Raw genomic sequence first — 24,951 nt, 5'->3', positions numbered from 1 at the left:
TAAAGTAGTGACCACTGCAGAAGCGTGCCAACTCCCTCAATAAGACATCTATTTCACTAACTAGTCAGCAGCCCTTGCTATTGTTCTCCTATGACCCATGGCCCACAGTTGTCCAGCTTGACTTTATTGCTGCCATTCTGCACTAGTCAACAGACCTGAACAACACATGAAATTCTGGTATGTATGCAAATCAACAAAAGTAAACTGTAAAGGATTGGACAATGCAACTGAAGAAGCTGTGATGTCATTTTTATAATTTATTTGTCAGAAATGAATAGGTTTTATACAATACCAAGGTAAATGTGTTATATGTATATAAATTACTATAATTACACAATGAGATTTTTGAAAAGTTTCTGAAAGCAGTATTTTATAAGGTAAGTTATTTCCTATGGTAAACCTGCCACCATGTCCTGACCTGGCATTTATTAGCCTCACATTTGAATCAGAGTGGAGTCACTGCTGGCATCCAGGACCAGCAATGCCTTCCAGCCGCAGCTTACCTGGACCCTATAGTCATTCTCTCGCATCACCACCTGTAAGTAAATCTCTCTTATCAAGCTGCTGTAGGATATTCAGAAATTACAGTAATAAGTGGAGGCTGAGAATTTAAAAGAGGGGACAGTGTCCAGGCCACACACCATACAATTTTTTAAATATCTGTTCAATTTAAGAATTGCAATCAATTTTTATGACTGATTTCAACATTTCAAAGAATATGACCAATGTACCACACACCTATGTTCAATTTTTCTCCTTAATTATGATAAAAATGATTGGAAACTCAGAGAAAATTGCTAGGGTGTGTATATTAATAAATTAACAATCCAACACACGCCATACAATATTTAGTAGAAACTGAAAAGAAATATCTGGCATTCCGAGTCGATTTAAAAATCGAAAAAAAAAAAAAAAACACAGGAAATCCGATCGGATTTTTCAGTCGAATGAAAACAAAAAAAAAAAAGCTTTCGATTTTTTTCGAGAGATACGATTGTTTTTCTCGAATTACTGTAAAATTGGATCATTTTATTGTATCGTGTGTGGCCACCTTCAGAGTATCAGAAGTCGAGGTTCTTCCGCACTCCCCTCAGTGGGCTTCTCACTGCTGCCCAGGTATCCTAGAACTGCATTGAATTGTGTGATAAACATCTGATCCTGGTGCCTCCAGAACACTCAGAAAAAAACAAGTACATGAACCTCTTGATGTCCGCTTTTAACTCTTTACGTCAGTTTAAGTAAATCTTTATATTCTTTTAGTTTTTACACCTACACAAATGAGTATTTGTGAGTTTTTTAGTGCATGGTGGTGTTAGGATGTGCTCCACCAATCAGATTTCAGCAAATGAGTAATGTAATAGCCACTGAAGTGAGACTGTAACAGTGGAGGCAGCCATTAATAGGATGTCACTCACAGTTTGCATTTCTCGGCACAGAACACAGTATGAGCTCTTTGCACAAAGAATGCTTCAGATTTATAACCTGATTTTTTTTGCTCATTGTTTACAATCCCAGAGTTGTTTAAACCGGCTTCCAGACCGACGTAGTTTGAATCTACGTCATGCTGGTGGCTGTGCAGCTCTGACAAGACAGTTTCCAACTATTCATTGCTGCGCACTCACTCTGTCCTCGCCATTGTTCCGTTGCTGCACCTGCTCGCTCTGCTGTCTCAGTGACAGCAGAGCTTTCTGCACCTTGGTTAGGGGCCAATTTCATTTGCTCCTGACACTGCGATTACAGTAAGCTTATAGGTAAGTACACACGAGATAAAAGTCTTTGGACAATAAAAGATCACAGACCAATTTTACCCCCCTTCCATTTAGTATGAGAGCATATCTACATAGTCTATTATATTATGCTGAACTCCCCATCAGCTAAAAGTCTTTGCAAGATGCTCTACACATGCAAAAGGTCTGTATCTGCAAAAGATCAGTTCCTGCAAAATGCATTTATAATCTATGATATATGCAGATCTCATACACACCTTGTTAACAGACATTAATCTGCAGATCAGACAAGCATCTGAAGATCCTTCCTGGTGGATCTCATCTGCAGATGAATGTCCATTAAACAAGGTGTGTATGAGATCTGCAGATATTAGACTATGAATGCATTTTGCAGGAACTGATCTTTTGAAGATACTGATCTGTTGCATGTGTACAGCATCTTTGTGTAGAGCATCTTGCAAAGATTTTTATCTGATGGGGAGTTCAGCTCAATAGAATAGACTGTGTAGGTATGGCTCTCATACTACATGGAAATGGGAAACATTGGTCTGTGATCTTTCATTTTCCAAAGACTTTTATCTTAAGTATGTACTTGGCCCATCATAATACTTACAGGGCAGAGTAGGGAAAGGATGGCTCTGTTGCTTATGGGGCAAGAGCCATCCGGTCCCAAAGAATGATCTAAAAGTGGATCTCAAACCAAACTTTTTTTTTTTTTTACTTTTGGATGTATGAGATTGGTATAAAAATGTACACATTTCTAATTTATGTTGTGGTTAATGTTCTAAGCACCAAAGTTGCATTACACCATGTTACACATTTCCCCCCTGATGGTGAATGTATAGTTTCCCTTTTTGAGCACCGTCCATAATGCCACCAAGGCTACGCATTGGGATCGCTGCACACCAAGGGCTTGATTCACAAAGCGGTGCTAACTGTTAGCACGCCTGTAAAAAAACCCTTAGCACGTCTAAACGAGCTTTTCGTGCGCAAAACTTTACGTGTGCAAAACTTTATGCGCGTAAAAATTTACGCGCGCACTGTACAGGGCGCTCCGCGCGAAGTGCTTTGCGCGCGGTACTTAGCGCACGATCTGAGTGAGAAAACAGGTGCTGACCTACTTAGCACCCTGGTTAGCGCGCCTAAAGACTTTAGACGTGCTAAGTAGGTTAGCACTGCATAGTGAATCAAGCCCCAATTCTGCTACAGTTGCTTATGAGGCATTATTGTCTGAAAATCTGGGAATCCAACTCATGAGAGGTGAGGCATATGATGTCACTGACACTGCTGGACAAACACTGCTTCACTATAGCCCTGCCAACTGAGTAGAAAAGAGTTGCACATCACCCACAACCACTGAATGCCTATGAACATTAGCAACATCAGCCTCCTCCCTACTCAGAAACATCAGTCTGAGGTAATGGCCTTCTGCCAGTTATAGGGCAGAGATGGGCACCTATACACTGCTTGACACTTTGATGCTGCTCTATGGGTAAACAGCCTTCATTAACCATCCTTTATTAACACAGTCCTTCTCCAACTCTTACAGGACTGAAATATCAGGTTTAGTCTAAACACTTCTGTTCAATCCTTATAGTAAGAAATGGGTTAAATTAATGACAGTCTGACTCTAACCCTGCTGGGAAACTTTCCTTTCGACTTGCAGACTAGGGGCTTGGTGTTATCTTGAGAAGAAGTTGAGGAATTTATTTCCAACATGGCCATTGTACAAAAATAACTTTTACTGGTGTCCAAGGTGGGGAACCTAAAAAGGTCTATAGCATTTTTTACTTCTCTCTCTATGCCTATGTTTAGGATACTTCCCCTTCCTTTCTGTCCAGATTATTGGCAGTGAGGAAATATCTTTCCACTGCAGAGACACATGCATCTGCCACCACCTCTAAAATATATATAAAAGAAAAAAGAAAAAAAAAAGGTTGGCTTAAGATCCACTCTATGGCTTCTTACATTTTATGCCTAGCCAGTAACCTTACTAAAGGCCTTTTTGTTGTTGGTTTTTTACCTCTGGTTGATGAATGTAACTTTTTAAAACTGCATTTTAAATGGCCGCCTTCATGTGTGCAATTTGAGGGTCCATACACTTGTTTAATGGTTAAAAGTAAAAACATGAAAGGAGATTTGGTAACGGGCCATTTCTCCAACTACTGAAACACAAAATAAGATTGTAAAAGACATGCAGTAATCTACCATGGCGGGAATAAAGGGAACCCCCCATCTAATCCCTTCCTACTGAATACGATGCTGAAAAGAAACAGCTAAAATGTCCAATGTTGGATTCTTCTAAACACACAATGTACAGAGCAATCTCAGCCGGACACATCAGAGATGAAACCCGTTACAAGAAATGAACAAGACTCCGGCACTTTTTACAGAGCTAATTACATTGCAGTGCAGTGCGTACAGTGCAATATGGAGTTGTTGCTTTAAGCGATTTCTTCTAGATTTTATTCTAGATTTTAGAGTGATTTCTCACCACACTACGCTTCACACACTCAGCAGGACAGACTCATTCCGTAAAATTCAGGACACTGCCATCAAAATGCGTCTGGACGTGGCGTTCAAACACTAGCTGGTCGCAGTCTGGCGCGAACTGCTCGTTGCACATTGGGCACACTCTCCAGTGACTCTCCACATGCTCCTCAAATTGTCTCTGCTGGTAGTTGGGCGGGAACACCATGGGGCACAGTGGACACTTCTTCTGCATAGTGTTTCTGAAAGAAAGGGAATCGGAGCACAACATAAACAAAAAATACACAACAATGGGATAAAGAACCTGTAAATCCTTCAATCCTGAGACCGAAAGTATACTTAGGCCATTATAATAGACCATTATAATAAGTTAGACGCAAGAAGCATTTGGGATTTCTCACTGATCATTTTTCCCTACAGAGTTACTTAAAGTGTTATGAAACCTAGCATTTCTTCTTTGCTCTAAAAGATTATTTACAGCATATTATATACTACCACCATTTTTTTACTAGAACAGCATTCAACTAGTTAAACACAGGACTTACAAGCTCCCTGCAGGGAAAGCTGGACGCATCCGAACTGGAGAAATCATTATCTTGTGTTTATGTAATTGTATCAAGTGAGGAATGTAAACATTCTCTGGCAATTCAGACACTCCAGAACACAGACAGGTACTCAGAAAGCATTTCTGGGAACATTACAATATGAATACACCAGTTATGAATAAAATGCAATGTCAGCTCTCAGAGCAAAACAAATGTACTTTGGGAACTTGTAATTTCTAAATAAATAATAATACTGATGCACAAAAGCAAATATGATAATTGTATGCGATATAAAACATAGGAAAACATGTTTTTATTGATTATTATGTCAGAATTTTATACAGCTTTAATTAAAATCAGGCATTGAAAATAGTACATCCCTCTTCCAAACATCTGTACACGTGATAAAAGGAGAGGAAGTAGAATTCAAGATACATAAACCTTTGTCTTCACCTAGTTGTGACATGACGACTGGCTCCGGCTTGTGCTACATAGGCCTCAATTCACGGAGCATTATCAAACGTTTATCAAACACTTTATCAAACGTTTGATTATTTACCTCATGGGTAAAATCTAATTTTAAATTCACTAAGGTGTTATATATTTGTTGAATGTTTTATTGGTAAAACATTCGATAAATATATAACACCTTAGTGAATTCAAAATGAGATTTTACCCATGAGGTAAATAATCAAACATTTGATAAAGTGTTTGATAAACGTTTGATAATGCTCTGTGAATTGAGGCCATAGTTATCTGGGTTGAAAAAAAGACACGTCCATCGAGCTCAACCAGAGAACAAGCACAACACCAGCCTGCTCCCTCACATATCCCTGTTGATCCAGAGGAAGGCAAAAAACCCTTACAAGGCATGGTCCAATTAGCCCCAAAAGGGAAAAAATTCCTTCCCGACTCCAGATGGCAATCAGATAAAATCCCTGGATCAACATCATTAGGCATTACCTAGTAATTGTAGCCATGGATGTCTTTCAACGCAAGGAAAGCATCTAAGCCCCCTTTAAATGCAGGTAAATTACCAGGTACATACCAGAAAAATTGTGTGGTACTTTGCATAGATAAATAACGGGGCCTGCCGAGTACTGACACAACGTCTCAGAGAGCTAAGTGAAAAGAGGTGTGGCTCATCGAGCACACTGAAAAAGGGGTGGGATCTGGAAGGCTAGACTACTGAGCAATGCCAATGGGAGCCCTACAGTCTGTTTGGAGGTGGCGTGGCCAGCACCTGACTGGCAGGTGAACACTAGTTTAGATCAGTATTAACTCTTAAGCACATACACCAGCATGAAATTTAAATACTATGAAGAAATGCACATAACCATATGCAAATTGCAGCCGGACCTTTGAAAAGGTGAAGCAAGCTGTTTATCAGTAGATAACTTGTATACCAGCAGTTAGTGGCTGGGGAACAAGACTGTATCCTGGAGCTGTGTGATCTGAATCTGTCCATGTGTACAGTTTGTGCGTGACACGAGTACCATCCAGGGATGCGTGACAGGATGGATGCATGAACATCAGAGAACATGTCGAAGAAGGAGTAGATTGAACAGGCGCACAACACAGCACACAGACCAGCAGATTTGCCAAACGGCTCATTGAGACCCGTTTGAAGCAGCAAGTGACAGCCTGCCATCAAAGGTTGCACCTGTGTGCCATCAACGGTTGCACCTTTGTGCAACCAAACCATTTGCAACACCTAAGTACAGCTGTTGAAAAATGGTCGCTGATAGCATTTACGGGACAAGCCATCTGCTGGTCTTTATCCTCTGAAATTGGGTGTTGCATGACCAGATATGTACGAAAACCGCAATCATTTGCATTTGACTCTCTTACCGATACTGTGATTTGCATATGGCTACATGCATTTCTCAGTATGGGTGTTGGTCGATCACAGTGATAGAAAGAACATCCCAGAATGCCAGCAGTGGCCTGTCAGAACAATGCCTTAAGCATATCTTCTCTCCAAATAAGGAAAAAAATATTACTCTAGCCAAAACTTTCTTTTTGCTTCTGGAAATTGCAGACAAAGATATGAATCGGTCAGGTTTTTACTACAGTTTGTGCCTTCACTGGAGAGATTTGCTTCACTCTGCATCCTAAATGAGCAAGAGAATGAAATAAAAACTTGACTAAAGAGTTAATACTCCACAGTACTACAAAAAATATTTTTTAAGGTATTGTATGGTTTGTTACCTTGGATCAAAGCAGAACCCAGACTGTGCTTCTGTATATAAGCTTGGAAGCTCCTGGTCTGGCTGGAAGGTCAGGTCATCATCATCATCATCCTGAGAAGAGATTGAGGAATAAAAAAAATATATTGTTCAGTATGGCAAACATCACTCTTGCCATAAACTTTTAATCCTCTTCCAAATCACTCCCCCCTGCAACAAGTCCACAAATTAAACCAATGGATCAAACCATTTCACAGCCTGAGGCAAATTTGTCTGGAAGGAGTCAATAATGTTGGTTGGATCGGCAGCAGTTACAATGGCACCAGGGTACGCCTGATCTCTGGTAAGTACAGACACACTATGTACACTTTTTCCACCCATCTGTACCTTGTGCACCAATCCTACGCTGACACAATTTAGATTTCATAAATAAAGACTACAGACAGTCTGCACTTTCTACACAGCAAGCTGCTTTCCTTAATGTACCTCATTCTATATGATGTACTATACATGTTCTGGATAATTCTATCAATGCACACGATAGTAAATCACCTCACTTCTTAATGGTATAAGTGGAATAAGAAACTGATGAGATGTTATGTTTGTTAAACTGAGTAGAAGATAACATTAAGGATTGTGCATTGATCTGAGTGTAGGCTCCCGTGATCAGTAAAAGGATGAGTGTGGGTTAGTTTGGTGGTATTACAGAACTGTATAAATGGAAAGAAATAAATGTTAGTATTAAGAGTCCTGCACACTTGCTATGTCATCAGCTCACTGGACCCTTGTGTACTTACAAGCATACCTACAAGTATAACAAATGCAAAACCCCTATTGATAATTATTGTCTCCTTGGAACAGGCTTCGCTTACAATGCATCCGATATGAGTAACCCCCGTCAGTAATTTGTCCTCAGTGCAAGTTTCGGTGACCTGCTTTGTCTCTGGAACCTTGTACACTGCACATACTGACACACATTCTAATCCATCCCTCGTATTCTCTCTGATCACATAAAGCACATGCACAATTTCACCTACTTCAGGGCCTGTCAGCCACATTGCAGTGAGTTGTTTAGTGAGCGGCTCATATCCAGCGATTCCACAAAGGACTATGGGAAAGGACTACATTAGATCTGAATCTCTGAAGATGGCTTAACATAGATCAAGCATTGACAGGACACACTGTAACCAAGAGCAGGGACCTGTGTGAATTTGTATGAAGAAGGCTAAATAATTTTCTATCGCCTCAGCTTGTAAATAAGGTGCATTTGTAAGGGGCCGTCACATCTCCACACCTCCCTGTAGCAGCTGATTGAGGTTCCCAGCAGTGAGTGATATGTACAAGAAGCTGTAAGCAGCCAAGCAGATCACTCATGCTTTCCAACATTCAGCTGCATCATTTAAATGGTCCTGTCAGGACAAGACTGGAGAACATTACCAGCCATCAGCCGTATCTGTATCAGCAGCACTACCTTCAAGGCACTGGTGAATATCATATGCCTGTGTCAGGGAACACATCCTGGAGAGTCCAGTGCCATGGCAAGGATATCAGGGCACAAGACTATGTAGATTCATTTCAAAGTCACTATACCTCCCCTTACACAATACAGCAAGTGTGTGTTGTCACTGCTACTATCATCTGTTTACTCAGAACACTGTACAAGGAAATAATAGTGCAAATTACAAAGTCACTTAAAGGAACACGTTCGATTAACATGTTTTGAGATTGAGGGATTGAGAGAGTTCCTGAAGTCCTGGTAAATAATGATGATATATTTAATTTGCATATCTCTTTTGCTTACTGTAACAAATTCCTTTCACTCTGAACTGAAGGCAATCTTGCTCTAATCTGACGGCTGAGTGAACCATGATGGGAGTGGGAATTCCCTTACAGTGCATCTGTTAACCCTGTGTGTATGAGAGAAAGTCCTGTGTCTCTGACTGAAGTGTCTGAAGAGAGCAGGGGAAATGTAACTTGTTATAAACTGTCTGACACGACAGCTTTTCATACTTTTTTTTTGCTTTCAGAGTAGTCTATGCAAAAAAAAAAAACACTTGCTATGCATTAAACCAGACACCCCTTTTGAGAGTGATTTGTCCCAAAAGAGCTAAATCCTACACAAAATGAATTATAGCTTTTGCCTCTGATATTCAACATGAAAAGTTGGAAAATGTTTACACAGCTACTTAGACATTATTTGTACATTGTATTTTTAGAACACTTGGTTTGCTTCCTTTAAGCTTTGACACATGAGGTGAAGGTGACACTGCACAAATAAGCAAACAATCTAATGCTAGGTACACACCATACAATTTTCTGTTAGATTCTTCTGTTAGATTTACCTACAACATGGAAAAAAGCTATCTGGCAGGTAAATCTAAGAGAAAATCTAACAGAAAATTGTATGGTGTGTACCTAGCATAAGAGTCAGTGCACATGTACAGTTACTTGTGATGATCAGAACGCTATCATTAGGGTGACACTGTGAGGAACAATGACTGTACAGGCATGTTGCTTGGCTATAACCGAGTAGTGTGTATTGCTCAATGGCGGAAGACGTAGGGGCAACGCTTGATACTGTGGTTTCTGGCGGTGGAGTAAAATGGGAAAACATTGTGCTTGTTTGTCAATTCCAGCACACTGGATCTCTAAACTGCCGTTCAGGAAGATGGCACCTTAATTGGCAGCCATGGCCACAGGATTCTGGATTTTTTTTTGTTTTTCTTCCCTTTTTCCTATCAATTCACCTTGTTTTCCCCTCTGAAGGTGTGCAGTGTGGTCCGGTGTAGCCTGGGACACTGGTTCGGGTCATGGGGAGTCCGGGACCTGGAGTTTTTTCTGCCTTGACGCTGCCTGGGTCTGTTGTCTGTGCAGATACAGGCCTTGTGGAGTCCACCACTGATACTCAGGAGATCAAGGCTCCACTGAGGAAGACATCGTGCTGATTGGGACACCTTTGGCTTCCTGGATGCCGGCACCATCCATCCATCCATTGGCTGTTGCTGCTCCACCGCAGCAGGGACACCTCTGGTTTAGCCCCTCTATGATGCCAGCCACTAAACCGGAAGTAAGGGCCACTGTAGCCAGATTGCTTCTGTGACAGCCAGTTTTTCTTGACCAGCCATGCTGAATGCTGCTCAAGAGTGGGGACCCACCACAGAAATGAACACTACTGCACCTTTTGAACTGGAACACCTTGGCCAGCACTGTCAGATGCCAGCAATTGGGATCCTCAGCAGTGTCAGCCATCACCACGGGTTTCTATGAAAAAATGGGCCACAACTGCTGAATCTTCGCCTCCCTTTGCTTCCCCCCCATCCCCCTCCCGATGTCTCCTTAGGGATAATAGATGATGCAACATGCAACTGTAGTATGGCAGCCTCCGCTCTTGGCTTTCAGACATTATTCCCCCCATCCTTCCAGAACTTGTATGAGCCAAAACCAATTCCAGGTACAACCCCATTTGTACTGGGCGAAATAAATGATTCTGATTCTAAGCATTGTCACAGGTAACATGTACACATACCAGATTTTCTGAGAAAGTAGACTAGCAGCAGCACATGGCTCTAAACCTCTCAACAGTGCCTCTGCCACAGAATATGGGCAGCTTCTTTTTATAATTTCTGTCTGTGATTGCAATGTGAAATAGAAGTCAGGCAAATAAAGTGATGTAAGAAGGTTAGACAAGTCTAAGTTTACAAGGCCGTTTTTAAGAGCATTGAATGACAGAGTTTTAACCTTCTTGCCGGTTATCCCGAGCTCAGCTCGGGGTAACCTGCGCAGAAGGATTTCTCCAGCCCTGTTGGGCCGATTTTCAAAAAAAAAAATTTCTGCACGCAGCTAGCACTTTGCTAGCTTCGTGCATTTTCCGATTGCCACCGATTCGCCGCTACCCGCCGCGCCGCCCCCCTCTAGACCCCTTGCGCAGCCTGGCCAATCAGTGCCAGGCAGCGCTGAGGGGTGGATCGGGATTCCCTCTGACGTCCATGACATCGGTGACGTCATCCCGCCCGGTCGCTCTGGGCTCGCTACATGATTTAACAAAACAAAAAAAACAAAAAAATTTTAAAAAGTGCTGCGCTGCCCCCTTGCCGCCAGAATTGGAACGGCAAGGGGGTTAATGTCATTTACAACCCAGACTGTACTGCAATCACGTGGTGAGAGGATGCTAAAGCAAGCCTTTACCTACTCTAACCACTACTTATGCAATAAAAAAAACTGCTGCAACTAAAACACATGTAGCCTCTACTCTGCTGCAGCCACTACTTTAGGTGCGTACACACGCACTACAGAAGATAACGACGGGTCTGTCGGACCCTCCCGCTGGGCGGACTTTCAGCAGGCAGTAGTGCGTGTGTACGCACTGTCGGCGGACTGATAAGGCTGATCCTGATCGATCCGCAAAGTAATTTGAGTACAATATTCTAGGAAGGGAGGAATGAACAAACAGACATTCACCACCTCATCCATTTAGAAGCAGGACCAAGCTGTCAATCAATTGACCCGACATTAAAGTTACGGGGGAGAGGTGCTGACAGCCCGGGAAGGAAATTGGTTACGCTGTATCTTGGAGAGCCTGACTGTCACTTGACTAATCCATGGAGTAGTGGTTTAGCTAGAAGAAAAAAAAATATTTAGAAGCAAACCTATATATGTGCTCCTTTGGGAGGGGAGAAAGGAATTGGATTAAAAACATTTTGATTGGACATGGGCTATTAAAAAAAAAAAAAAAAAGTTGTTGCAAGAGACAAATTTCCAGTTCTCTAGACTAGAGGGGTAAAACAGGATTCCTGGAAGTGGATTGGCTGCTGTGGGCCACGCCCCCATTTGTTTTCCTTCCAAAAGCCCACGTGGCTGACAGCAATCAATCTCAATCTTACTTTTATTCACACACTGTAAACATAACTGGAATACTAAGGATAATGTTGATTTCTTCAAATACTTTCATGTAGTGGGCCCAGTGCTGGCCAGCTGTTCTGACTCTTTGCCAGAGGAACTTACAGCTGTTCTGCACATTTGCCGCTATCAAGTCTACAGTGTTCTGCTAGCTGCAGGAATATACATTGTATATCTTCTTATAACCCCGATATCCTGAAAAATCTAATTATATAGATCATTTCAGCATTAGAAGTACATATAGTGGCTCCAGCTTACTACAAGTGTAGGTTTTATAAAAATAGCTTGAATAACTCTGAACCAACTATTTACATTCATTCTGTGTCATCTTCTATTGTTTGCAGGTGGCGTAGTTGATGTGCATCATTATAACCGGATCTTATTAAATACACCTTTTAAAATAAGTTGGGTCAAATCATAATCACAATACTAATGCAGATGCTCTAGCATTCATCCTGCTGGCCAGCAAAAAGAAGTTACATTTTTTTTAATAGAATATAAAACCAAAACAAAAAGTCTCAGGTGCATACATTCATAAAAATACAAAGAGTTCTCAAGTTACACTAGGATCATGTTCTAGAAATGTAGACTTCATTCAGTATTTCTATAGAACCAGTATTATGAAAAACTGAAAATACATATAGGATGTTCATTTGCCCCACAGTAAAATGCACAATAAATTAAATTTTTCCTATTTAGCTGTTACTTACAGAACTTAGACAGCTCTGACAGGTGCTGGACTTGTCCAACTGCTCATGGCGGGTTCTCAGAAATTGCACTATTTTCAAAAGAATCTCATGGATGAAAGTGGCACAGACCGACTGTCAGAATAACGTGCAGTGAGTAGGTATGCTGACTTGGATCTTCTGTATATATCCTGTCCCAGGGGTGCATTTGTAAAGAAAGGAAAGTTTAAGAACCCCTCTCTTTCCCAATTAAAGGGACCCCAAGGTGAAAAACATATGGAAGCTGACATATTTCCTTTTAAACAATGTAAATTTCCTGCCTGTCCTGCTGATCCTTTGCCTCTTATACTTTTAGCCATATACTCTGAATAAGCATGCAGACCAGATGTTTCTGACAAGATATGCTGTGTGCTTGTTCCAGGTGTGCGATTCATACACTACTGACTAGACAGATTAGCTGGACTGCCAGGCAACTGGTATTGTTTAAAAATACACCAATATGATTTGCTAATGACTTGGCCCTCACAGTCAGTGACTCACAAGTCGCATTACCAAAGCTTTTTGCATACATGGCAAGGTTTGAGGGAGTATCAGGACTAGAGATGGCCCGTACCTCCGATTTTCGGTTCGCGAATCGGGTTCGCGAACTTCCGCAAAAGTTCGGTTCGCGTGAACTTTCGCGAACCGCAATAGACTTCAATGGGGAGGCGAAGTTTGAAAACAAGAAACACTTATGCTGGCCACAAGGGTGATGGAAAAGATGTTTCAAGAGGTCTAACATCTGAGTTTTTGCATGGATGAGTGGGATAGACGCCAAAAGTCCCGGGGAAAAATCTGGATTGGACGCAAAGCAGCGGTTTAAGGGCAGAAATCACATTGAATGCTAAATTGCAGGCCTAAAGTGCTTTAAAACATCTTGCATGTGTATATGTTACGGCCAGAACCCAAAGTTTGGCCAGAACTAGAAGTGGCCGGCCACTTCGGGTTCTGGCCGGCCAATGTGCGAACTGGCCGCTGCGCTGCGGCCAATGTGAGAAATGCAACAATTCCTGTAAGGTTAATGTTAGGTTGTGGCCGCAGCGCAGCGGGCAAATGTATCACATCTTAGTTTATTCAATGAAATTAAGCCGGCGACAATGTGCGAACTGCCTTTTTTATCTGCCTCTCTCTCCTCCTCTGCCTCTCTCTCCTCCTCCCCCCCCCCCCCCCGCCTCTCTCGCTCTCCTATGGGCAGCCGGGCGGGGACACGCGTGTCCCTCCGGAGTCGTTTGTCGCGGCAGGGAATCCTGCCGTTCTTGCAGAGCGGGTGCTGGCAGAAGCAATGTCTGCAGCCTCCCCGCTCTGCTCTCCTGCCGCGACGAACGACTCTCCTGGACACGCGTGTCCCCCGCCCGCTGCCCATAAGAGAAGGAGAGAGAGGCGGGGGGAGGAGAGAGAGGCGGGGGGAGGAGAGAGGCAGAGAAAAAGCCGGCGGCTTCATTTCATTGAATAAACTAAGATGTGATACATTTGCCTGCTGCGCTGCAGCCACAACATAACATTAACCTTACAGGAATTGTTGCATTTCTCACATGTGCCGCAGCGCAGCGGCCAGTTTGCACATTGGCCGGCCAGAACCCGAAGTGGCCAGCCACTTCTAGTTCTGGCCAAACTTCGGGTTCTGGCCGTAACATATACATCAATCAGGGAGTGTAATTAGAGTACTGCTTCACACTGACACACCAAACTCACTGTGTAACGCACCGCAAACAGCTGTTTGTGTTGTGACGGCCGTGCTGGACTGATGCGCATCATGGCGAGATTGCTCTTCCTCACTCAGTGATATCAGGTAATGTCTGACTGCCTTATCAACTTTCGATGGTTCTTTCTCTACCATTGTTAAAGCTTACATCTATTTTTTTAAAATTACATTTTCTGCTGGCTGTTCAGTACCTGTAACTAGAATCTGTTATGGAGGGCAAGTCTGCCATTGTGAGTGACACTGACCATGGGTAATGGCCAGGGAATCCGGGTTCGATTCCGGTCCGGAGTGGGAGACTGAGAACTGGCTACCACCACCACAAATCCAAGTAAGGACCCATTTGCTGTATAAGTAATGTAACTGCCCTGACTGTGCTTTGAAGACCAGGCATCTGTGGTCAAATGGACCCTTGACCCAATGCTGTGTGCCAGAGATGACACCACTTGCCTTTAACGAGAATATGTTATGGAAGGCAAGTCTGCCATTCATTCAACTGTGTGAAACTTTCGATGGTACTTTCTCAGTAGCATGGTGACCACGGGTAATGGCCGTGGAATCCTGGTTCGATTCTGGTCCGGAGAGGGAGCCTAAGAAACGGCTACCACCACCACACATCCAAGGAAGGCAGCAGGCATGCTGTGGGCAAAGGAGCAAGAACGGCTACCACCACACATCCAAGGAAGGCAGCAGGCATGGCATGCACATCCCGAGGTAGTGACCAAAAATAACAATACAAGAGGACTTTCGAGGCCCTGCTGTATATGAGATGAATTCACCGCGGCAAGCTAATGATCATGAAGGGGAATTGGCATATGTACATGCCTTTTGTTTTGTTGTTGCAGCTGCAGTACAGCCAGAAAAATTAGGCAGGCATGTACACGCACCAGAAAAATTAGTATAGCGGCTAGCAGCGGCCTTAAAAATTCAGGAATCCACCTGGAGTCCTGGACCCTGTTGGTGGTGGCGGAGAAGGCAGTCAAGCGGCCTGCAGGCAGAGATTCTGGGTGGGGAGCGACTTAGTCTTGGGGCCGGCAGTCACACAGCGTGCAGGCAGAGTTGCTGTGTGTGGGGACTGACTTAGTCTTCGGGTAGGCCTGAGCGTGCTTTGCAGACCAGGCATCCTTGGTCAGATGGACCATTGACCCAACGCTGTGTGCCAGAGATGTCACCACTTGCCTTTCAACATCACAGTACAGTTTATGTATCGCCTTTTTTGAGAAAAAAATTGCCCGATGGTATCTTACACTACGGTGTGTGGCTTTGCTTTTGTGTGCTGCTTTTCCTCAGGTGGTCATCCCATTGCAGTTTGTGCTTTGTAATCATGTGCCTTCGTAAGGTAGTTGTCCCTATGCGGGTCTTGGTCTTTCCACTGCTCAATTTTCGGTGGCAGAGAGTACAGATGGCATTGGTCTCATCTGAGGCAGACACACACAAAAATGTCCACACCGCTGAGCTTTGAGGTGATGGCACTTTGGTGGTGGCGGCCGACTGAGTGTTAAGTGGGGTGCCAGAATCAGAGCAGGAGGAGGAAGATATGTCACGCTTCCGTGCGGAAGCTGAGAAAGATGAGGTGTTCTGTGTTAAATAGTCAACTACGTACTGACAATATTGGGGGTTGATGTCACGTTCCGCACGAAATCACGACAGCGCGACCTCGAACAGACCTGCCAGGTGGCCTGCCTCTGCCTTTTGTTTTGTCCATATTGGGGGGGATGAAGTGAAAGGTATGAACTGACTTGACTAATACAATGTGCAGTCACACAGATGCAGTTAACAGGTATGCACGGAGTGGTATATCACACTGCGTGCACTCACGTAGGTAGGTGGGTGCACTGAACACAACAGGTAGGTATATGCAGTGATGGGTATTACAAATGTGCACCTGTCTCACACACACGTGCTGTGAACAGGTAGAGTGACTGGTGGTATTAAATATCACACTGCGTGCGCTCACGTAGGTAGGTGGGTGCACTGTGAGCAACAGGTAGGTATATGCAGTGATGGGTATTATAATGTGCACCTGTCACACACACTCTGAAGAAAATCCGGAGTATGTGGTACCGGCACCAGTGTGGGTGAGAATGGGTGATGTGTGCTGGGTCATGTGTGAGGAGCGCTTCACAGGTTGTTTTTTAAGTGGTTTTATGGGTTTTTGTGGAAACTTTTTGCATTTGGAATTTGATACTGAATAAAGGTGAATTTGAATTGGTTAATCCCTGAGCGATTGCTTCAATTTTGTTGTACAAAAAAACCCGCACCTGTCACACACAAACAGGTACCGGACAGGCACAGTGACACTGCGTCCACTCACGTAGGTAGGTGGGTGCACTGAAGTGAACAACAGGTAGGTATATGCAGTGATGGGTATTACAATGTGCACCTGTCACACACACAGGTAGTCACTGAATGTGCTGGGCCTGGCAGTAGCACACACAGTAGGAATTACCAAGGCTGTCTATGCAACACAAGTGTCTGTGGGACACACACACAGACAAAAAAATAGATCACAAGAACTAGATTAGCTCTCAAAAGAGCTGTTGAGGGGTGCTTTTTTACAAATAAGAATCAGCAAGGAGCAAGCTAAGAATCTCTATCTCCACACCCCTGACATATCCACCACTACCATGGACAAGGTCTCCTCCTGCCTATCTGCCATCTCCTCCTGGATGTCCGCTAGGTTCCTAAAACTAAATCTAGACAAAACGGAATTTATGATCTTCCCACCCCGGTCATCCCTGGACCTCCCAGATGTGCAGGTCACTGTTAACCACACTACTATTCACCCTACCTCTCAAGCCCGCTGTCTGGGTGTCACCCTGGACTCCGCACTGTCCTTCACTCCCCACATCCAAAACCTCACAAAGTCCTGCAACTTCCACCTTCGTAACATCTGTAAGATTCGCCCTTTCCTGACCCCTGCCACCACCAAACTCCTCATCCATTCCCTCATAATTTCCCGCCTCGACTACTGCAATGCCCTTCTGTCTGGACTCCCTAAGACCCGAATAGCCCCACTGCAGTCCATCATGAATGCGGCTGCCAGAATGATCCACTCCTCCCATCGCTCCACCAGGGCGGCTCCCCTCCGTGAATCCCTCCACTGGCTTCCTATCCAGTCCAGAATCAGATTCAAGATATTGTGTCTGACCTACAAATCCATCCACAAAACCTGTCCAACCTACATTTCTGATCTTACTCAGAGATACACACCAAGCTGCTCACTCCGCTCCTCCAATGAACTTCGCCTGACAGTCCCCCGCATCACCCAGTCCCATGCACGCCTCCAAGACTTCTCAAGAGCCGCTCCGACACTATGGAACTCCCTACCTCCACCCATTAGGGCAGCCCCCTCCTTCAACACCTTCAAGAAGGCCCTCAAAACTCACCTTTTCACTCTTGCCTACCACCCCTCACAATTGCTCTAAACCCACAGCCGAACTCTGGTCCCCTACCTCTCGTGTCCCTACCTCTCCCTCTAGATTGTAAGCCTTTGGGCAGGGTCCTCACTCCTTTTGTGTCCTACCTGATCATGCACCTCTATTACTGTGCACCCATGCTATGCATTTGAGTGAACCTAACTTGCCTAACTCCATGCTCCCATCCAGTGACTGACTAAGCATTACCTGGTACTCATACTGTGCTGTGTGATCTGGTTTTCTTGTATTCCTGTATTGTCATATTGCTGTTTGTCACCCCTAAATATTGTCTGTAACCTAAATTAATGTCCAGCGCTGCGTAATATGTTGGCGCTTTATAAATACAACAAATAAATAAATAATACGAAGCCTACAAGAGCCTAACTAAGCTTTCCCTATAGGTCTCTGCACAGCAGTTCTCCCTTCTCTAATTAATGCAGGCACACGAGTGAGTGAAAAGCCTGACGATGCCTGCCTTTTATAGGGGGGGGGGGGGGGGGAGTGTCTCCAGGAGGGAGTGTAGCCTGATTGGCTACAATGTGCCTGCTGACTGTGATGTAGAGGGTCAAAGTTGACCCTCATGATGCACTATGGGGGCGAGCTGAATTTCCGGAAAAGTTTGCGGTTCTCCGCGATCGCGCCGGAGGTTCGCCAGCGAACCGTTCGGGCCATCTCTAATCAGGGCTAAATCTGAATTTGTCCAAATTAAAACTCCTCTGCTGTAATTACTCAGACTCCCAAGTCCACGCCCTGACCACGGCTTTTGGTTTTCAGTATCGTTTTCAATATTTCTGAAGTCTGTACCTCCAAGTGTTTCAAGCCCTACTCCATAGAGCCAAATTAATCCATGCCATGCACGGATGAGGATCAACCAATCCGAAAAAGTCTGTATGCATGTTGGATTATTATGGCTCTGTATAAATTAAGAAGCTGTCACATCATTGCATTCCAGCAGATCTGGAGGTGTGTTTAGCTTCTAAGGGCAACAATGGTTAATTTGTATATATTCAGCAGTGATGCACTGGAAGATATCTCAGAGCTCACTCCAACCTGAATGATCACAAATTCTGTTTTAAGAAATCAAACTTTTGTTCTCAAAATTTGAAACTATGGTCCCACTATTGCTAATCTACAGAATCTTCTAAAGGTATGGTATCAACACTCAATTTTCTGGCTGGAGAAAATAAATGCAATCCACATGTCCCTTCTTCCCAAGATTCTGTACCTTTTCCGAACCTTGCCAGTGAGAGTACAGAAGTCAGATCTACATGCGTTACTGATGGATATATTTAACTTTTCCTGGTATTAAAAGAGGTTGCGGACACTTCACTCTACAATATATCACTGGTCCCAGCCCCCTGTTTACCTGCTCACCGGAGTGACAGACTATCTATGGTCAGATGCTGCATGCTTGCATCCCTCTGCAGTAGTCTTGGCCGATATAAAATAATAATAATGAATAACTCTGTATTGCTTTTTCTCTTAATGTTATAAAAGGACAAAACACACAGGTCAGAAGGAACGCACAGCTAATTAAAGTGCCCCCGCTGACGGGAGGAGAGCATCTCCTGTCATGTGTAATGTCTCCGCCAGCAGCAGGAGCAGACAATATGCAAAATATGAGGTAAAGGTGGGTGACATCGGTGAGCAAACACTTTAGACCTTATAACTGGCAGAATTAAAAAAAGTTCTGACAGGCTTCCTAATTATCTTCAATCACGGACACAGGGGACATGAAGCAAGAAGGAGCAATGCTTGTTTTTCTCCATTATAGGGGCAGAGTGTCGTGGCTATTATCATAGCTGTCAAAGAACTTATTACTTTCTACAAAGGTTAATGGCAATTAAACGCAGCAAACTAGACTAAATGAGGAACAGGTCGCGTTACTGCTGTAATGCAAAGAGCACGCTATTCAACAGATAAGTACTTCTCATCAGATGCATTTTGCTGAGATCAAGAAGGCCTCAAGTCTAAATGTAGCAGTGCAGATTTAACAAAACACACTGACATTTCAATTTAATTTAGGAATTTAAAAGAGAACTTGATGTACCATGTACTGTGCGCAGCCAGAGTGCAATTACCCATTGCCTATATGTGCCACAAGAGAGACTGTCTGACAAATAGAATTGGCCGATGGGCTGAGAAGACGTGGCATTTGTTATTAGAGGTCAGCCTGTTTGAGGAATTACCCAAATCATTGCATTGTCCACATGTAGCGCTGGCCTGTCTACACTAGAGACATGATGGAAATCAGCTGAAGACTGCTCATCAATCTGACAATGTGCTCTACTGGCAGAAGTCAGCCAGAGCTATGACTTATGAGTATCTGGAATGGCAGCTAGAACAGTGGGAAGAGGCCAACATTGTCTAAGCCTTCAATTTTTCCCTATGGTTGTCAGCTGCAGTCTGTCTGCCAGGCTAGGTTCACAGTGGAGCTTTCCAGTGCGTCGTGTGACACAGAACGTCACTGCAATTCAAGGGCAGTGCAGCGTTCACAGCGCGACTGTTACGGTGGGGTCTGGCGGAGTATGCAATCCCAGTGCACTGCATGCAGTGTGTTTACTACAAGAAGCCTGCATTAAAAGTACAGTGAAGCATACTTTTCATTGGCTGTATTCTTTACTGAGCCGGATCTTTACAAGAGCCGGATCACCCGAGGGCAAACTTAGGCGGTTAAGGTTAGGCGTCAGGAAGAGGGAGGGGTGGTTAGGGTTAGGCACTGGAGGAGGGAGGGTCCTGTGTAGGTCTTGTGAGTGAGTTAGGTTTAGCTGTGGTAAAATATCAGTAACATTTACAGATATTGTATTACCACTGTTAAAAAGTAGAATATCTGTAAATGTTACTGGTATACTACTATTGACTATTCTCTGGTGCCCTTGTTTTGCTACATTCAGCTGAAAGCAAACAGAAGTAATGACCCTTTGAACTTTTCAGCCTAAACTGCTATCAGCAGTATTTTCTCAGCCAGATAAAAAAAGTGTTTCACCTTCTATTTACTTTTTAGGACATCAGGATGTTTTTGACTTGCTGTGTGACTGACTCATTTGCATTGTTTTAGAACTTGCAATTCAGGAAAATAAACAGAGACTACAGACAATTTCTTAGTAGGACTAGTACTTAAAGGATACCAGAGCCCAAATTTCTCTGCTTAAAAAACATTGTGCTGGTGGGAGGGGATCAGTGTTCACTTACTGCTCTGTCTGTTGGAATCTCCATTCCTCCGTTCTCCCCTCATTTGCCCCCGTTGTGTCTCCCAACCAGTCTGTCCAGTAAGGAAATTATCCCCTGTGAACACATTCCTCACTCCTTCCCTAGATGCGCCCCTCTTGAAAGCACCCTGGCGTGCACGTTCCACAGCCTTCAGAAGGACCTGCTGTGGAAATGTGCTGGCTGGCTGTGAGCTAAAGGGAGGTCCACGCATGCACCGAGGACCCAGACTGGACACAACTGAGCCTATTACCAGGGCTGATCGCGGCTAAATGGGCAGTGGGAGGACAGCATGGGAATCTTCTTTTTTTACAGCTCTGGTAAACTTTAAAGATGAAATTGCACCTCCAAAATATACTAAAGCAAAATTCACTGATGTATTTAACTAGGTCAAGGCCAGATGTTGAAAGTATAACAACCTCAGGTAGGAAAGTTCACAAGTTCAATGCTTTTCAGAGTTTGGCTTTAAATGCATCAAATGATCAAACATTGAATCATTACTTTTACACTATGTAACACACACACTACGTAAAGAACTTCCAGTGACATCAGAACGTTAGGGCCTTGAACCCTCACTCCAGCCTGGTGATTTATATGCAGCTGATGACACAGGGATAAGAAACATCTGTACAGAGAAGGCCAGTGTCTCCAAGCACTATACTGGGATGACTATTACCTACCCAGTTAAATTAGCTACCTCATGTTTCAACTCTGAAGCCAATTAATAAATAAAAGCCATTGTTTCTCCAGATCAAAAGGTGCAGAGTGCTCGTGCAGACAGTACAATTTATGCGGTGAACAAGTCATTACAAGTAAAGAAACACAAAGCTTCGCTGTTTTAAAAAGGTTACTCTAAAATAAGATTTGTGTGTCTTCTTTTTCAGTATCATTTTTAAAAAGTAGCAAAGGACAAAAAAACAAGACTTCTGCACTAGATGAACTAATGTATAAGTGTTTGGCTCACTTGGTTGTTATCATCAGGATCTTCCAGACCATCTGGCCGGCTGAGGTTGCGAGCAGGCTGACTGCAGACCACCTTGTCTTCAAATGCCCATGAAGGTGGTGGTCGGACTGGAGGCCCCTGGACTTCATCTGGGTTAAAAGCTCCATCTGCTCCATCTAATAAGAAAAAAAAGTGTTTGGTACATTACTGATGGATATACAACAAGAACCCAGGCGCCTGGTGCATCTTTGACCATATAATGTTACATACCCCTGTTAACTGCCTAATAAAGCCGGTTATACCTACAAAACGCATTGCAACACTATTTGGGGAGTATGTTAATACATTTATGTCATTTTGAAATTGACAGTTTTGTGTCTGCTTGAGGAGGTAAGTCCACCGCTACCTTCCAAGCAATTTTTAAGTATTTTTGTTTGTTTTATTCTTTTGGCGCCTCTGTTCACTATCTACAAAATTTGTGTCCACCCTTGGTGGCGGGGTGTTATATACCCCCTTCTTTTCTGATTTACAGAGAGCAACTTCTTAATCCTGAGTGAGGACAGATCTAATCTCTTCACCTGCATTTACAGTGGTTGCCTAGAAGGTAACCCTGGTTTGCGAGTATCTCTTTCTCACACTTTACTATACACCAATTACCAGTACATACTACACTACAGGTAGGCCCGGTTAACGAACGAGATAGGGACTGTAGGTTCGTTCTTAAAGGGATACTGTAGGGGGGTCAGGGGAAAATGAGTTGAACTTACCCAGGGCTTCTAACAGTCCCACGCAGACATCCTGTGTTGGCGCAGCCACTCACCGATGCTCCAGCCCCGCCTCAGGTTCACTTCTGGAATTTCAGACTATAAAGTCTGAAAACCACTGCGCCTGCGTTGCCGTGTCCTCGATCCCGCTGATGTCATCAAGAGCGCACGGCGCAGGCCCAGTATGGTCTGGGTCTGCGCAGTACACTCCTGGTGACATCAGCGGGAGCGAGGACACGGGCGTGCAGGCGCAGTGGTTTTCTGATTTTAAAGTCAGAAATTCCAGAAGTGAACTGGAGGCGGGGCCGGAGCATCGGTGAGTGGCTGCGCCAACACAGGATGTCTGCGGGGGACCATTAGAAGCCCCGGGTAAGTTCAGCTCATTTTCCCCCGACCCCCTACAGTATCCCTTTAACCTGAATCTGTTCTTAAGTCAGAACATTGTGTCATCTCTGTCCCCTGTACCTCCTCTGTGCCTCCAGTGCCCCCCTCTGTGTCACCTCTGCCCTTTGTACCTGTTTATACAAGAACCACTTAGGCGGCGGGTTTAAGTGGTTATTACATGGAAACGGTCGCTATTACAGTTCACGGAGACTGTCTCCGTGAACAGTGTGCAAGCCGCCGATCGCGGCTCGCACGCCTAATGTAAACACGCGGGGAAGAAATCCCTGCTGTTTACATCAATACGGCGCTGCCGTAAGGCAGATCGGCGATCCCCGGCCTCTGATTGGCCGGGGATCGCCGTCATTTGATAGGCTGAAGCCTATCCTACATTGCGCAGGATGGATATCCATCCTGCGCAGCCTAATGAGGGAGAGGGAGGTAAGGGGAAGGAGGGAGCGCGGAAAACGCTGCGAAGGGGGGCTTTGAAGAGCCACCCCCCCCCGCTCGGCCACACGGCGCGGCGGACATCAGACCCCCCAGCAGGTCATCCCCCTAGTGGGGAAAAAAAAGGGGGGGGGAGGAGTTTGATCGCCCTGCCTTGCTCACGATCTGCGCTGCGGGCTGGAGAGCCCACGCAGCGCAGATCTCAAAGAACAGCCCCGGTCCTTAAGTGGTATAAGCCATTTTTTCTTTGATATTTTTTAAAAATCGATTTTCTCAAAAACTACAAGTCTGATTTGAAAATAATTTTTTTTTTACTTGTTCCCATGGAAACATAGAATCCATGCCGTTCGTATCAGCTGGTTGTTCGTAAGTCGTTCCTACGCCTTTTAGTTTGATATTTTTGCGATCGCGGCGGCAAAAACTAAAGGCGTAGGGCGGCGGTTTATATATCGTTGGAAAGAGGAGAAAGAGAGCTTCAAAATGGTATGCATCTTTCCATAGTTTCTGCACTGCTCGGAGTCCCTTTAAAATGGATGTCAGAAATAGAGGTTATCTATTAAGATGTTAATTGCAGTAGATGTGAGTGTGAAGTAATTAAGAGGTAAGGGCATAATACCTGCTGGTGCCTCATGTCTTTTGTATTGACCATACTGCATTACTGACCAGTACGCCAAAATATGATCGGTTATTCTAGAATATGGATTGTTTGAGAAAAGCTTCCAGAGACAGTATGCAAGGTAAACTCCAGGTGCACTCACCTCTTGTTGCCTGGGATGCATATGGATTTCCAAACTGCAGTACAGGAGGTTGAATCGGGATGATGGGAACTCCTCTGTGTTCTTCACAATAAGGATTGAAGAACTGTAAACCTTGGGAGCTGCCATCTACTAGTGTCGGACCAGTAGACATCCTTTCTGACAATCTCTCCAAACGTGCTTCCAATTCCTAGGTGAGGAGGACAAACAAGGACAGCAATAGGATTCTACGTGTTAAAGCAGACCTGAACTCAGAATGTCCTCTCTACTCTAAAAGCTACACAACAGCATAATAACCTTTAAACAATAAATATTTCTTTGTTACACTTGATACAAATCCTAAAATAAACCTGCACGGTTTCTACTTCCTGATTCATGGAAGCAGACATATTGTTAACCTCCTGTGCTTTCAAATGGCCTTATCTGCCATCTCTTCCATGGCAGTCATGTGACACAGGGGGAGATCAAATTACAATTTGCGACACAACTGAAGGCAGTTCTTTATGCATTTCTTCAGTCCTGTGCACGAGTTCAGGTCCACTTTAAGAAGGAATTTTAGCCATGTTAGTCTATCTTGAAGGTAGATGGCACATAATCTATAGAAGTACAATTCCAAAACAAAACGCAATGATGTATAGAGATCAGAATTTTACAAATATCTTGGGCTCGGCCAAAAATATCTTCACAAAAGTATCAGTATCAGGTCTTCTGAAGCCTGTGATTGTTGGTGTCTCTTCCTGCTTGGAAAGCACAGGAGTCTTTTT

The 24,951-nt window shown here is 44.0% G+C and overlaps 1 protein-coding gene across 3 annotated transcripts in view; it reads right to left on the bottom strand.

The window, feature by feature from the left end:
* Positions 1 to 237: 237 nt before the first annotated feature.
* The window catches only part of TAX1BP1 (Tax1 binding protein 1), a 150,303-nt gene continuing 125,589 nt past the window's right edge, over positions 238 to 24,951 (bottom strand). For 2 of the 3 annotated variants that reach the window (XM_068236056.1, XM_068236058.1), the window contains exons 15-18: positions 24,191 to 24,377; positions 21,862 to 22,016; positions 6,974 to 7,065; positions 238 to 4,459 (exon numbers count right to left, since the gene is read on the bottom strand). In XM_068236056.1, coding sequence (XP_068092157.1) covers positions 4,255 to 4,459; positions 6,974 to 7,065; positions 21,862 to 22,016; positions 24,191 to 24,377 — 639 coding nt within the window. In that variant the 3' untranslated portion in view covers positions 238 to 4,254. The remainder of the gene's footprint in view (positions 4,460 to 6,973; positions 7,066 to 21,861; positions 22,017 to 24,190; positions 24,378 to 24,951) is intronic. The other variant, XM_068236057.1, reaches the window with a different exon arrangement.

This window comes from Hyperolius riggenbachi, chromosome 5 (assembly GCF_040937935.1).
Source record: "Hyperolius riggenbachi isolate aHypRig1 chromosome 5, aHypRig1.pri, whole genome shotgun sequence".
Taxonomy (NCBI): domain Eukaryota; kingdom Metazoa; phylum Chordata; class Amphibia; order Anura; family Hyperoliidae; genus Hyperolius; species Hyperolius riggenbachi.
The sequence above is the reverse complement of the archived record's forward strand: the minus strand, read 5'-3'. Positions and strand labels throughout refer to the sequence as shown.